A 14,141-nucleotide genomic window follows, 5' to 3' on the forward strand; every position below is an offset into this window, starting at 1 on the left:
TGCTGAGCTGGAAGGGATGTGTTAACAGCATTGCATCTTGAGCACTTTCAGGAACAATCAGGCTTCTTGAGCAATCTTCCTTTCTGTATGTGACAGTAGTCCTTTGTGGGACACAGCAAATGATCCATTTCAGCCGTACAGCCCTTCCCTCCCTTCCTGCTGGGCTATCTGTTGGAAGCTGCCCCATCTACATATTTCCCACCTGGCACTGAATTCCAGGTAGCTGAAGCACAACTACACAGGAGCTGAAATTAGGCTTTTTCCAAAACATTCATTTGTGAGGGTGATTGATCCATCTGAAACCTGCTCCTCAGTAATTCCTCCTTCAGCCTCTTCTTTGCCAAAAAGGAAAAAAATCAGAAGCCTTGTCAGGAAATTCTTAGTTAAAGAGTTTGGGTTTTTTTACTGTGTGCCTCAGCTGAAGCGTATTTGCTGTTAGTCATGATGAAGCACCCAGAATCGTTATGAAACCTGATATGCCTCTTAAACACTAGTTCCTAGATTTATGGAATTCTTAGCTTTCCTTTATAATTGCAAATGTGAAGTCAGAGGTTCTGAATCTTCAACTTGTGATAAGAACCTTGTGCCTAGACTCAAAATGGTCAAAGCAGTAGGTAAATAGAATAAAATCATGTGTTTTGGGGAGTTTGGAGCTAGTAAAAATTATTAATGGGGAGGAGGAAAAAAGCATCTGGTGGTGTCTGAAGCCAGCTGTGCGGAACATTAGGCAAAACTGAGTTTTCACTGAAAACAGGAAAAGCTGTTAATAGATTTGGCAAAATCAACAGTAAACTAGTATTGGAGTGTCTGCATGAACTGCTTGAAAATCTTTCATTGTACTCAGGAAAAATAAGTTGTTCAAACTGCATTAATGGGTTTCATCTTTTTGCCTTTTTCTTTTGGCATGTTTCACAGAATCTAATTATGGTGGGAAGATTCCAATTGTGTGTTTTGCCCAAGGTGGAGGGAAAGAGACTTTGAAAGTAAGTTTATTTCTTTTACTTATTTCCAGGAGCGACAGTAGGGACATTGCTCTAATATTTAAGACAGATTACTCCACAAGCAACATGATAAAGTACTCAGTCCTATTATTTACTGAAGCTTGCCCAGCAATTGCTATAAAAAGACCTTATTGCAGTTCCATTTAAGCTTATGAAGTTTGTTTCAGTTAAAATTTTCTGTGCAAAGTTTTTACCTCAAGCTGACAACCTGGAAAACTTTTGGCTGAGACCGATTGGTCGTCTCAATTCTTCCATAACAAATCCAGCACAAAAATGTTTGTTTCTTGTGTTTATTTGAGCAGCAATCAGAAAAGTCTTTGTAGCCTTGTAGCTCTTGATCCTTTTTATACAAATTTGCCTAAACTTTGGTATGGGAAAGCTTGGCTTGCCCATGCTCAGTGGACATTAGTGCTTTCTTGTAATACACAGGGAAGATCAGCTTGTGCTGGAGATACTCCAGCTCAGAGCTTGCTTAAACTGACTTTCGATTGCTGCTCCTGAGAACGGTGGGCTGCACCTAATTTAAATCTAGGCAGCCGAGCAAGGCAGGAGGGTTCTGCTGACTCTGACGCTTCTAATCCTAGAAGGGGAGGGAGCAGGCATCATCTTCAAATAGCCAACAGGTAGGAAGAGGATGAACAGAACAAAGAAGGCAGAAAGAAATTCTTGAAACAGGATGTCTAGGTAACACTTAGGGAAGGGGGAAAAAGAGATAAGTTCTAGATCTGTCTCTGTTAAAAAAAAAAAAACAAACAGGATTGTTACTTCCCCCTCCACCTTGCAAGAGTGAAGGTGAGTGGCCTGAGTGAGGAGAGTGGGACTGAGGGAGCAAAGGGACCTGGCAGCAGGGAATTCAAAGTGTGGGGATGTGCAGTCAGGCTGCATGGGAAGGGAACGGCAACAGTGAGGACCAGCTGGCTCTGACTAGCAGCAAGAAGAGGGGACACAGCCTGGGATGAAGGAGCTGGGAAAGGGGCTGGGTTTTGCAAGAGGGTAGGATACGCTGAAGGGGGTTTGTCAGTGTTTGAGTCAGTAAAACTGAAGCAGGGTGGTATTTATAATTATCTCTTTTGAAGAGGTGATCTTGGTACTACCTGTTCTGACCAGAGCTATGCTGTTAATACTGAGGCTAATTGAAGCTTTGCCTGTCAGGATGACAAACAATGTGAATTCAAAGCACACTCTCTGTTGCTACTTCATTGATAACATTCATCAATTAGTCTGAACCACTCTGTGAAATTTCAGATCGTTATCCCAGCCTCCCTGTATATTTTCTGGGTGTTTTGTTTCCAGTCCCATGATTAATTTTAGCTTTGCCTACAGGTAGATTGTAGGTGAATACAGATGCTGAGTTCATTGTGTTAATTGGAGGTCCTAAGATGAAATGAAAGCATCCATTCAGGTTTTAGAGCAAAGCTTTACTGAAAGTGACATGTTGAATATGCCCGCTTCTCCTTGTAGTTCCAAATTACCAATGTTTAAGAGAGGATTTGGCCATCGCTGAAGGAGCTGTTTCTATACGCCATGGAGTGTAGTTACTTGGGCAGCCTTGTGATTACAGGTATATTATGGAGAGACCTCAAACCCGCTGTTAAGAAATGATACGTGACACAGACTCACTAGCTATCTAATCAGAATGAATAAAGCCTTGTTAAATCAAATGCATAATTCCTAGCAAGAGGTTCCTCTGAAAAGTAACTGGATAATAGTTCAATTAAGGGTTCATGCCAGTCTCTTGGCTATTTATTGGTGTCACTAGTACACAGAGACGTTTGTGTCTGCCTTCTTGCTCGTTTGTAGGTGATGCCATTTTTCAAGAAGTAAATTGAGTCTCTGATCAGCCCAAAGTGACATGGCAGGTTCCATGCTGTGGACGTCTGCCCTTGCCATGCCTTAATCTTAGCAGTGTTGGCCAGGAAAGACTCCCTCTTTCTCAGCTTCTGTGAGTGGTGCATGGTGACAGGAATCCGCTTTAGCAGAGGAGAAATAAAACTTGTTTCAATCTTCTGTTTTAAACCCCCTGGGATGAAAACCATCTGCTTTAGCTGGGCCCTTCTTAAGAAAACCACTTTGATCTAGTTGGCAAGAAAAAATACCTTGCTTTTGTCTTGGTCCCATTGTCCAATTGACAGCAGTAATGTGCTCATAGTTTTGATGACTCTAAGTTGATATTTTTTTTTTGTTCTCATGAAACCATCTCTTCAGGTAGCTAGTAGATGTTCTGTCTTTGCAGTGGTTTATCATAACTTGCATTGACTCCCTTTGTACAACTTACTGGCAGACAGCTTCTATTCTGGTGACTGTGTTCTCAATGGTAGTGAAGCAAATTAAATAATTGTCTCCTGTTGTGGTCTTTGCAACAGGAGGGCTAATGGTCCTTCCATCATTATTTCAACACCTCTTTCTTTCTTGCTGGTAAGCGGCATACAACATTGCTATGTGAGAAATTACTTGAGTAGCTACTTGGAGACATTCAGTAATGTTGGAGTTCAATATTCTCATGATGCTACACAAGCGATTTCTGTGTAAAAGACTGCCGCTTGCATCTCCAGCAAATAAAGCCAGAACCCTTGTACTCAGCTGTGGTGGTACTTGAGCAGTGCTGTGCCATAAAACAGTAGTGACTGTAGCTAGACAGTGTTGTAATGTGTCCTGAATGACATTTCCACTTGACAATTTTCCTGATCTGCTAATCAACTCTAAAATTTGGCAGATGGTGATTTCTGTCCCTCGGTTTCTGTGGGGCTCTTCACAGCTCTCTGTCATTAGATGAATGCTGTTTTGAAGAGTTGGCATTGGTGATGTATCAGTGGGTAGTAATGAAAATACTGCTCTGGACCATGGGTTTCTGGTTTTGCTCACTTAAGTCAAACCTAAAATCTCTAGGCTATTGTAATGAATAGTAGGCTCTAATAACACAGTTGTGCTTCAAGTGATCACCTCTCCCTCTTTGGCTTCCTAGTCTATCAACGTGGCCATCAAGAGTAAGATTCCCTGTGTTGTGGTGGAAGGCTCTGGCCGTATCGCTGATGTTATTGCTAGCTTGGTGGAGGCAGAAGGCGCTCTTGCTTCTTCGTGTGTCAAGGAGAGCTTGCTTAGGTATTTGCCTCGCACCATTTCAAGGCTCTCGGAAGAAGAGACCGAAAGCTGGATCAAATGGGTAAGTGTGTGCTACTGCAGGGACCTAGCAAGGCTGAAAGTGGGAGAAGGGTAGAGGAAAGAGGAGATCAGGAGCAGCTAGTGACTTCCAAATCGGGGATGTTGCTATCTGGTGATACCTATGGGGTGTACAGGCCTCCTTGTCATGACATATCCATGAGGATTTAAAAAAGAATTCCAAACTCTTATAACTTACAGGGGCTGGAACAAAAGGAGTGGGGGGTTGCAGTCTTTTTGGAAAGGCAGCACATGTCTAGGCACAGGAGAGCTAAGGCCAGACGTTTTGTAACTGTCTGCTCCCTGGATGCTTGCGATTCCTCCGGAGCACTGGCTGCTGGATGTGTCTCTTGGCTGATGTGTTGGTTGGTGTTGCAATTCCTTTGTGAAGGTGGAGAAATTGGATATTTGCTGAATCAGGCCTCACACTGCTAAATCCTGCTGAGTTGCTCGGAGACAAAGGGTTATCGCTGCCACCCCATGGACTTTCAGATTGTAGCAATTCTACTTCAAGATTCTCTCATTTGTTCCATAAGTTCTTGTCTGTCTTCCTGCAGCCCTTAAGATATTGGGCCGGACAGATTTCCCTTGCAGACTAGGAGTGGGACCTTTAGGACTAGAGGCTTACTTGGTTAGCATTTCGCCACAGCGGCATCCCTACACCATCTCCACTGGGACTCTGTTAGCGTTGACTTGCCAGTACTGTGTACTTGGGATGCAGTTGAAGGTACAACACCGCACATACACCAGCAAATTCTTCTTTTGCTTTTCTTTGCCTCTTTGACCAGAGGTAGAGCCTTCAGGATCACCATTGTGATCCCATATGTAACTGTTGGTTACAAGAGTGGTTTTTGCGGACTGGGGAAACTGGAGAAGTAGGGAGAGCACCTGCTGTCCTGGGTTGCTTGGGCCAGTCTCAGGAAACTCTTGTAACTCTCTGGTTACCTGACCTTCGGATAGCCTTGGGTTTAGATATACTTTTGTTCTTAATAGGGACAGAAGAAAATGGAGCTCCAGAAAAATCTTAATGTTCTGTTATTTTTCAGAAGTCTTAGTTCCAACAACACTTCCGCTCACTGAACAATCCATTAACTTGAGCTAATTGACTTTCTCCATTAACTGCCCAATGCTTTATCCTGGGGTCTGATTCTGTTTTCCTCTCTTGGTTAATTATCTCCTGCCCACGCTCACAGTGGGGAGCAGGGAGTGGGGAGTGATTGCGTATTCAAACCTCAGTCAAAGTTCATAATGGGGGATGGAAAATGTTATATTGCTTCCCTCAGGCCCCTCTCTCTGCTTTCTGCCCCCCCCTTAATATTTTAGTTTTTATTTTTTTGTGAATGTACCATTGCAAGTTGTTTGCAGGCCCTGGAGAGGAATTCAGACACTCAAACTCCTGTGTGCATTTTCTTTGATATAAGCCAAACAATGCCTCTGGTATTGAAGTTTAAGCAGCTATTGTTTCTGGCAAGGGCTGAGTCAAAACTCTTGGTCAGAGCTTGGCAGAGTGAGTCCATGGGACAACCTTCAAGTTCCACTGGGCAACCTGCTCCACTTGACCCTGTTTTGAGCAGCGGGCTTGAGCTAGGTCTCCAGGTCTCCAGAGCTGTCTTCCACCATCAACAATTTTCTGTTTCTGTAATAAGAAGCTTACAGGAAAAAGGGCAGGAATAGGGCATGGCCTTTTGCAGAAACAGTCCTGCAGAAGCAGAGCCTGAATGCGCACTTTGAGCCTGGGGCGTCCAAACCTGAAAAGGAAGACCTGCCCTCTGAGAAGACCACGAGCCTCTGGTTTCCAGAAGAAGCTCTGCACTGGGGGAGCGTGGAGCTGCTGAAGGCGGTTTTCCCTGTTTGGTCACTTGGCCACACTTCTTGTAGCTTCCGCTGAGCTGCCTTGGAGTGCACCTCCTCCTGCAGTCAAGAATGGCTAAGATTATTTGTTTTCTATGTGCTAGAATGAAAGTAACTTTATAAGGCTTGGTTATGTGAGACATTACCTCTGTTTTTGACAAAGCACAAGGAGGTAGAAACTGTTCTCTAATAGACTGCTAGACGTTTGTTGAAACTTGCGCTGTCACAATCTGTTTTTTCTTTATGAGTAGCTTCTAATTACTGAGATCATATCTTTTTGGTTATGGTGTTCTGCATAGAGGGAATCACAGTTATTTGCTGTACGTTCAGAGGATAATTAATCTCGTACTTTGGTGACTTTAAAATAAATCTCATTATCTACTTCTATCTGGACTTGATTAAATTTTAACTGTACGTGGAAATAGGATTGATGAGAAACAACTTTGCTGCAATGTGAGGAGAAATTTCCCTTAAAGATGCTTTAGGACATAAACTACTAAACAACCTAGATTGCTTTGAAATGGAACTTTTTCTTTTTGTAGATCAAAGAAGTCCTTGAGAACCCTCATTTACTGACAGTTATCAAAATAGAAGAAGCTGGAGATGAAATCGTGAGCAATGCCATTTCTTTTGCTCTGTACAAAGGCAAGTAATTGTTTTTCTGTTTTGTGGTTTTGTGTTTTTTTTTTTTTTAATAGATAGAAAAAGATGGCTATTTATTTTCTAGAACAGCCTTCCCTCGAGCAGTACCATCTCTCTAGAGTTGAGCTCCTGCCACAGACTGGAGCTTGTCTTCATCTGAGGTGGTGTGGACAGCCTGCAAGCAGCATTATGGGATCTGTTAGCATGGGTGAGATCAAAACTCAGTCCAGATAATCAGGAAGGCATTCAGCAGAGCTTTGGGGATGCTGAGGTAGCATCTCTGAGAGTAGCACACAAGTGTGCAACACAACAGGGAGTCAGGAAGCCAAGCGAAGGATCTTTCCTAGTTATACTGCAGAAGTGGATTACTCAGCATCCTGCAATGTAAAATCTAGTGTCTTTGGTATATGTGGATTGAAGATGTTTAATCAGCATTCAGCGGGGAGAGAAGTTTTCAGTTAATTAACAGTCAATGTGCAGGGCTGGTTCCCAACTCTTTCAAATCTCAGTGACTTGCTGCCATGAGTAGTTCAGACCTGGGCTCTCTACTACTCCAGCAGAGCAGAACTGGTGCTTAGTGAAGGTTGCTGGGCTGACCTCATTTTCCTGTCTGCGTGTGGAGAAAGCCTATGAATGTTACAGTTTCTCATGACACTTCTTGTGTAGGGCTCCATTGGGAATCCCACAGCATTTCTTTTGTGTAGAAGATGCAGGACACTGAGGAACCTGAAAGAAATGTTGTGCTGATTTGGTTGATGAGGTGCTCCTAGCAGCTCCTTTGTGGCCTATATTGGACCATAAATATGCCTCTAAGTCTCCAGCATCCTCTAAAACCCAATCAGGAAGATGCACATGAGTCTGGGGAAAGGCACTTGATAGGGGTCTTGTCAGGTAGAGTGTGAAAAGCAGAGATGAGCAAGTATGCCAAGAAGCAATTCTGTCTCTGGTCTTTTACCTAGAGGATTGTTCCTCCTCTGCAGCTTTCAGCACCAATGAACATGACAGAGATAACTGGAACGGGCAGCTGAAGCTGCTGCTGGAGTGGAACCAGTTGGACCTGGCCAGTGACGAGATCTTCACCAATGACCGAAACTGGGAGGTACAGACCACTTCTGTCTGAGTACAGGGACAGGGGAGCAGTGGGAAGAGAAACATCGTAACAGCAGCCGTTATCTCAGCACCCCAACCTCTGTGATATGTAAGAGTGTCTATTCCTCCTTGCACTGACTTCACTGATTGCAAAGGTTATCTGCCTGTGCCAGAAGTACTCTAGGCCATCCAACAAAGGCAATTGCATACAGAAAAAACTGATTCTGATGAAGATGTGGCAGCATGAAGGGAAATGTGGCAGTTAGCCACATGTGTCAGGCCCTTAGGTAAGCTTTACGTCTCACATGCTCCCTAATACTTGCTTTTCCATTTCTTCCTAGTCTGCTGACCTACAGGATGTCATGTTCACAGCCCTAGTGAAAGACAGGCCCAAATTTGTCCGTCTTTTCCTGGAAAATGGCTTGAATCTGAGGAAGTTCCTTACCACAGAGGTCCTTAGAGAGCTGTACACGAACAACTTCAGCAGCCTGGTGTTCAAGAACCTGCAGATCGCAAAGAACTCCTATAATGATGCACTTCTCACATTTGTGTGGAAGATGGTTGAAGACTTCCGAAGAGGTCTCAAAAGAGATGACAAGAATAGCAAAGATGAGATGGAAATACATCTTTCAGTAAGTGATGAACATTCTGATTACACTGCGCAACCCCTGAAAGGAAAAGAACAAAAACTATGTTTCCTTTTTGGCATAGCAGGATTTGCTTGAACAATCGCAGCCTTGTTTTACATTTAACATACTGCCTCATTTTACAAACGCATGTAAGGGTCATTTAACTACAAGAAAATTAGGTGAGTTTGTTTGGGTGTTGAGTTAAAATATTTTCTATTAAGGCAGTCAATGCTCTAGTTATGCTTGTAATTTATACCAATATAAATTCAGAGTCTGGTACAGAGGTGTCAGCTGGGCATGAGGAATTTGGACTCTTATATTTTGGTACACACTCTTGTATCTTAAACCTTGCCTGTTGCAAGGGTGTCAAGCACCTTCTGGACTTCATTTCCTTGTCAGGTAGAACCAGACTTCTTAGTTATCACAGCTCAGTAGGTCCAAACGTCACATCCTGATCTGAGTTTCACAACTGGAGTTCGGGGATCAGATAGGAAACTTTTGAAATCAGCTGTTGACTTCAGAGATGCAATACAATACTTGTGACATTGGGGGGAAGCTTGGTTTGAAAATGCTGGTTAGTTTTGAGAGTTTCCACCAAAGCTTGTTGTTCTGAAAAGTTTTGTTGCTCAGGAGTCATTTTGTGATGGTTTTGCCATCCCCAGGTGGTAATCACTCTAATGCAAAGAAGATGACGATGTAGAAATTCCTCTCTGGTTAAGTTTTTGTGAAGTTCAGGGTCTTGCCTAAACACAAAAGGCATATTTGTATAAAGTTAGTATTTCTTTTAGAGGATGTTAATGTGTGTTCTCTAAACACAAAGTCAAGCTGTGAATGAGGCTATCTGAACTGCATGGGTTAAAGCAGAAGGTGACTTTGACCCAAATGTCCTTTAATGCCAGCTTTAGGAAAAACAGAGATGCTGATTCCTCCATGTCAAATAGGAAAATATAAGGCTTTAATATAAATATAAAATACAACCTAACTTACATTAGTGTGTGACAAGTGCCAGATAGCCGAGAGAGAGGATCGCTGGGCTGGCTGTAAAAGGAAGAAAATATGAAAACAGGAGAGTGGCAGGCTAGGATTTGTTCCAGTTGAAAACAGTTTGGTGACCTTAGGTCTGAGGAGTTGTCGCTCTTTCTTTCAGGATGAGTGTCCTATCACAAGGCACCCGTTGCAAGCTCTGTTTATTTGGTCAGTTCTTCAGAACAAGAAAGAGTTGTCTAAAGTCATTTGGGAGCAAGTAAGTTGATTTCTCCTTTATTCCTCTTTGCAAACAGTATGGTGGTGTTCCTCGTCTTTGGTTTGTAGGCCTTTGAAGGCTCCGGATCCATCTTCAAACACAAAACCACAAGAGATAATTGCTAGATGACTCTGTAAGTAAGTTTAATATTACCCATTTTGTGTTTGGGTGTGGATTTCATACTTTTCTTTCCTGAAGTCATGTGTGAGTCAGCAGTCCAAGCTAGCATTTATCTACAGTTGTATGTTCTCATCTGTGTTCAAGCTTGGATGCTGAGTTCCCATCCATTCCGCAATATGGATGTCTTCTGATCCCAGGTATTTGACTGAAATCCATTTCTAATTTTGATTAGACAATACATTTAGTGATGATTGTATCAAATACATAATTCGCAGGCAGTAAATATGGGGCTAATGCAAGCAAAGCTAATGGATGCTCCTGCTCACGTGGGTCTTTGTGTCTGAAACAGGGTGCTTCTTTCCCTCAATGTGTAGATGTTTTGAATGGAACGGACTAACCTAGTCTGGGTTCTGGGTGCACCCAACTGGTCCGGACTGGTGGACAGTAAAAATGGTAGTGTAGCTCGTGACAGAGCAAGACCCTCTTTTGTGAATCTTCAGCCAGAGATGCAAAGCCGATGTATAACTATTAAACAGAAGACCTTTTCAGACTGGTCACAAAGTTGTTATCAAACCAGTATACTGAGGGTTACCATTCTTTTTGTGGAACTGGATCTTCATTTGACAGTCTTGACTGGGAACTGAGCAGCTGCAAAAAGAGGGGGATGATTTTTAAAGAATATGTCACATTCCCTTTGCAGAGGGCTTTGCATGACTTAACTCTCTCTCCGTAGACCAGAGGTTGTACTTTGGCAGCCCTCGGGGCCAGTAAGCTCCTGAAAAGCATGCAAAGGTGAAGAATGATATAAATGCTGCTGGTGAGTCTGAGGAACTCGCTAATGAATATGAGACAAGAGCAGTAGGTAAGTGCGTTCTTTAAGTCCTTAAGAAATTTAATAGGAGGGGCCAGAGATCAGGAGATTGTTTCCTTTCTTGGAATGTTACTTGTTTTAACAATCTCCAGGTCTCGTGTGTACCAATGATTGCCTAGTGATGTTTTTACTTTGTGCAAAGCAAAACTGATAACCCTGCTGGTTTTGTTCAGCAAAATGCAAGGCAAGATAATTCATTCAATTTGCCTGAAATGCTGCCCAGAAATCCAGCCTGAATTTTAAAGAAGAGAAATGACATCTCAAAAGCAAGTAGAAAGAAAGGTTTATTTAGAAAACCAGATATCTGACGTTAAATGCTTCCCTTTAATGTCAAAATGCGGTTTTACTGCTTGGAAATCTCTTCCACACCATCTGTTCCCAGTAGAAACTGTGTGTCCTGCCTGAACAGCTTGCCTCCAAAAGTGGGTGTTGTGGGAGGTTTTTTTGGGTAGAGAATTCCTTTCATTGGGAAGAAAAGCTACCTAGCTCTAATGGCAAGGCTGAAGAAGAAGGGTGCCCAGAAATAGAAAGGAGAATCTAGAGTAAGAGAAGTTTTGTGCATGAGTGCTGGTAATATTCAGGTTGAGAAAAGCCACCCTTCAAATTTGCAGGAGTACTTCTGGGGCATGAGAATAAATTCAATATAAAAAGTGAATTGAATTCCTAAATTCTGAACTGCAAAATCATATACCTTCCTTACTCTAAGATGACAAGCAATACTGTCGCTCATTGAGAATGCAGATCTAGTTCAGTTATTTTTCTTCCTTTGTATGAACTTCAGTTTCTCCTATTGCAAGGACTGTGAATAATTCAGAACTGAGCCCTGCATCTCATGGGCTGAAGTGACCAACAGTTTCTTATTTAACGAGGGTAATGGGTGACAGGAGAGCAGAAGGATGTTCTTTTTTTTTTTTTTAGAACTTCCATTTCCTGAGCAATAATGCTGATGTTTCCTCAGAGACCAGTTATCCTGCAAATTATTCGGAGGAACATGGAAATGAAAGCCAGCACAGCTGGCAGATACCAGGGCAGGGATTAATTTGTAGCACCCACAACTTACAAATTCAAGCTTACCTGTGCTGCACCCTGTGGAGCAGGACCTTGGTTCCTAAACTTGGAAGGAAATACATTACGGTGTTGCCTCTGGGGCTTTGTTACAGGTTATAGCCTTGTTTTCTTGCCTGATGCGGAAAACAGTGGATCTGTCACTGCATTGCTGCCCAGCAATCTGCTGTCATCACCGTGAGTGACAGTTACATGCAGAGGTTGGATAAACCGTAGAAATGTTGCCGGAAAGGGCTTCTGGAGGCCTCTAGTTCAATCTTCTCCTTGAGGTAGTGTTACCACCAGGACTAAATCAGTTCAGTCGTGGCTTCATTTTTAGCCAAAACATGAAAATGCCCACAGATGGATATTGTTTTATTGCTCCTAAATGCAGACCATGTTTGTTCCTTTTCTGGGGCTTGTGGAGACTAGATTGACCTGTTGAACTTGTAGCTTTATTTTTATTTGTGCGTGTATCAGAATGATTACAAAGCTATTTCACTATCTGCTAAGGAGTGGCACAAGGCCATGCTGAAGATATCTTGCTTGTTACCAGAAAGTATCTCCTGCTTCACAAGGTGAAAAGTGCTTAAATAGACTTTCTTAAAGGTATCTACATCCCTCAGGCCTGATTATTTAGTAAGACATTGAGAAGTGAACAGGTCCCACTGAAGTCTGTCAAGATCTATCTGCATATTGCAGCGTATGTGGTAATGCCAGCCGAAAGTATTGCTGTGTGCGTCCTCGCAGTCATGGTGACATAGCTGTTTGTGAAATGCCTGGGAAAACGTGCTGTTGGGGAGAAGAGCTTCTAGTGAAGGCTGGTGTGTTTTATAAGAGGCTGGATTGCTCTTCAGGGCATTGCCGTGTTGCGCTCTGTTACAGACCAACAGAACCGCCTTTGAGTGGGAAACGTCCAGCTGAAAAGAGAAATAATTTTTCACTCTATGTGCATTATTAGTGGCAAAAATCTATGGGTGGAATAAGATGCTCGTAGGTCTTCTAGAACAACTATGTTTGCAATTTGATTCCCAGTGAAAAACATCAGGTTCTGCCCTTGTCTAACTCTACGGTTAACATGGGATTATTGAGACTGACTCTAAGTCATTAGATCAGTGTTAAATGAATGGAAAGAAGGTGAAACAAGCAGATGTACTGGGTCATTTGAGTAGAAGTTTGTATTTTTCCTCATTTTTTTTAGTGCAGGATTCGACTTAATGCTATCTCTGTATCAGCTGATGTACATTTTCCATCCAGACACGAATTCTGTATGAAAGCTTAATACATGCAAGCGGATTCGTAAAGCAATGCACATGTTGTTTTACCATGCTGAAAATGTGGAAAGAGTTCTGGTATCTGCATGCTTTTATATTAGAAATATTATACTTTGGAAGGCGCTGAAGACAATTGCGCCCAAGTTGGTGGGAAATTGAGTCTGAAGTTGGAGCTCAGTGTGGGGCTGCCTCTTTCCTCCAGAGCTGTTCACCGAGTGCTACAGCAATGACGAAGATCTAGCTGAGCAGCTGCTGACTTATTCCTGTGAAGCCTGGGGAGGGAGCAATTGCCTGGAACTAGCAGTGGAAGCTAAAGATCAGCAGTTCATTGCACAGCCAGGGGTGCAGGTAATGTCAATGAAAAGAAGGTGCACGCGTTGCTGTAACTTTTGTGATCCAGGTGGCTTAAAAAAAAGTGAATGTTCTTGCTGTGAAAATGCTACATCCACATGAACAGTCTGTGAAAGGCCAATGCTCGGACACTGTCCCTGTGGAAGCGAGAGCCGCCGGGTGAGGTTTCCCAGCCCTGTGAACACTGAGCTTTGCAGGCAGCAGTTTAGCCGTGTCCTGCAGTACGCTCACAGGGCCAGCATCTGCCGTGCTCCCAAATGCATCCCAGAGAGCACCGACTGTGGCGGGCGGAGGACAGGGTGTGTGGCTCCTCTCCTTAAAATAGGAAGTGGCCGATTTGCCCACAAATGCTAAGTCAAGAGGGGAAGGCTTGGTTTAGACCTGTAAATTAGAATGAGCTGGATGATGAAGACCGCCTGAAGTGCCTTCTCCCTTGGCACTACTCCTGTGTATGCACAGTGTGGATGTACTGCCCAGCGTAAAGTGCCTTCTAATTTGCGTCAAGTCCTGCTCAGCCTCACTTTGAACTCCTCCTCATGTAGAGTGGAGGATGGCTGGACTAAGGAACCAGCACACTGTATGGATGCAGAAAGCTTTCTGTATTGTTGAAACAGGAATCCCGGTTATTTTGATTGAAATCTCAAAGTTTTTGGTGTTTTTTACTAAATCAAATGTCCTCTAATAGCATTCCTAGGTTCTTTTGTTACTGTTAGAACAAATGAGGATATTTTCTTCTTCCCTGCAGAATTTCCTTTCCAAGCAGTGGTATGGAGAGATTTCAAGAGATACTAAGAACTGGAAGATTATACTCTGTCTGTTCTTTTTCCCTTTAATAGGCTGTGGTTTCATCTCATTCAGGTAATCAGCCGG

The 14,141-nt window shown here is 43.0% G+C and overlaps 1 protein-coding gene across 1 annotated transcript in view; it reads left to right on the top strand.

Annotated features, from left to right (window-relative positions):
* TRPM8 (transient receptor potential cation channel subfamily M member 8) overlaps positions 1 to 14,141 on the top strand; it is a 70,596-nt gene that overhangs the window by 36,998 nt on the left and 19,457 nt on the right. The window contains 10 exon segments of the mRNA XM_059820052.1: positions 916 to 983; positions 3,964 to 4,161; positions 6,551 to 6,653; positions 7,631 to 7,749; positions 8,081 to 8,371; positions 9,516 to 9,611; positions 10,465 to 10,513; positions 10,516 to 10,593; positions 13,123 to 13,268; positions 14,017 to 14,129. Of these exon segments, the coding sequence (XP_059676035.1) occupies positions 916 to 983; positions 3,964 to 4,161; positions 6,551 to 6,653; positions 7,631 to 7,749; positions 8,081 to 8,371; positions 9,516 to 9,611; positions 10,465 to 10,513; positions 10,516 to 10,593; positions 13,123 to 13,268; positions 14,017 to 14,129 (1,261 nt within the window).

Source organism: Gavia stellata, chromosome 8, assembly GCF_030936135.1.
Source record: "Gavia stellata isolate bGavSte3 chromosome 8, bGavSte3.hap2, whole genome shotgun sequence".
Taxonomy (NCBI): Eukaryota; Metazoa; Chordata; class Aves; order Gaviiformes; family Gaviidae; genus Gavia; species Gavia stellata.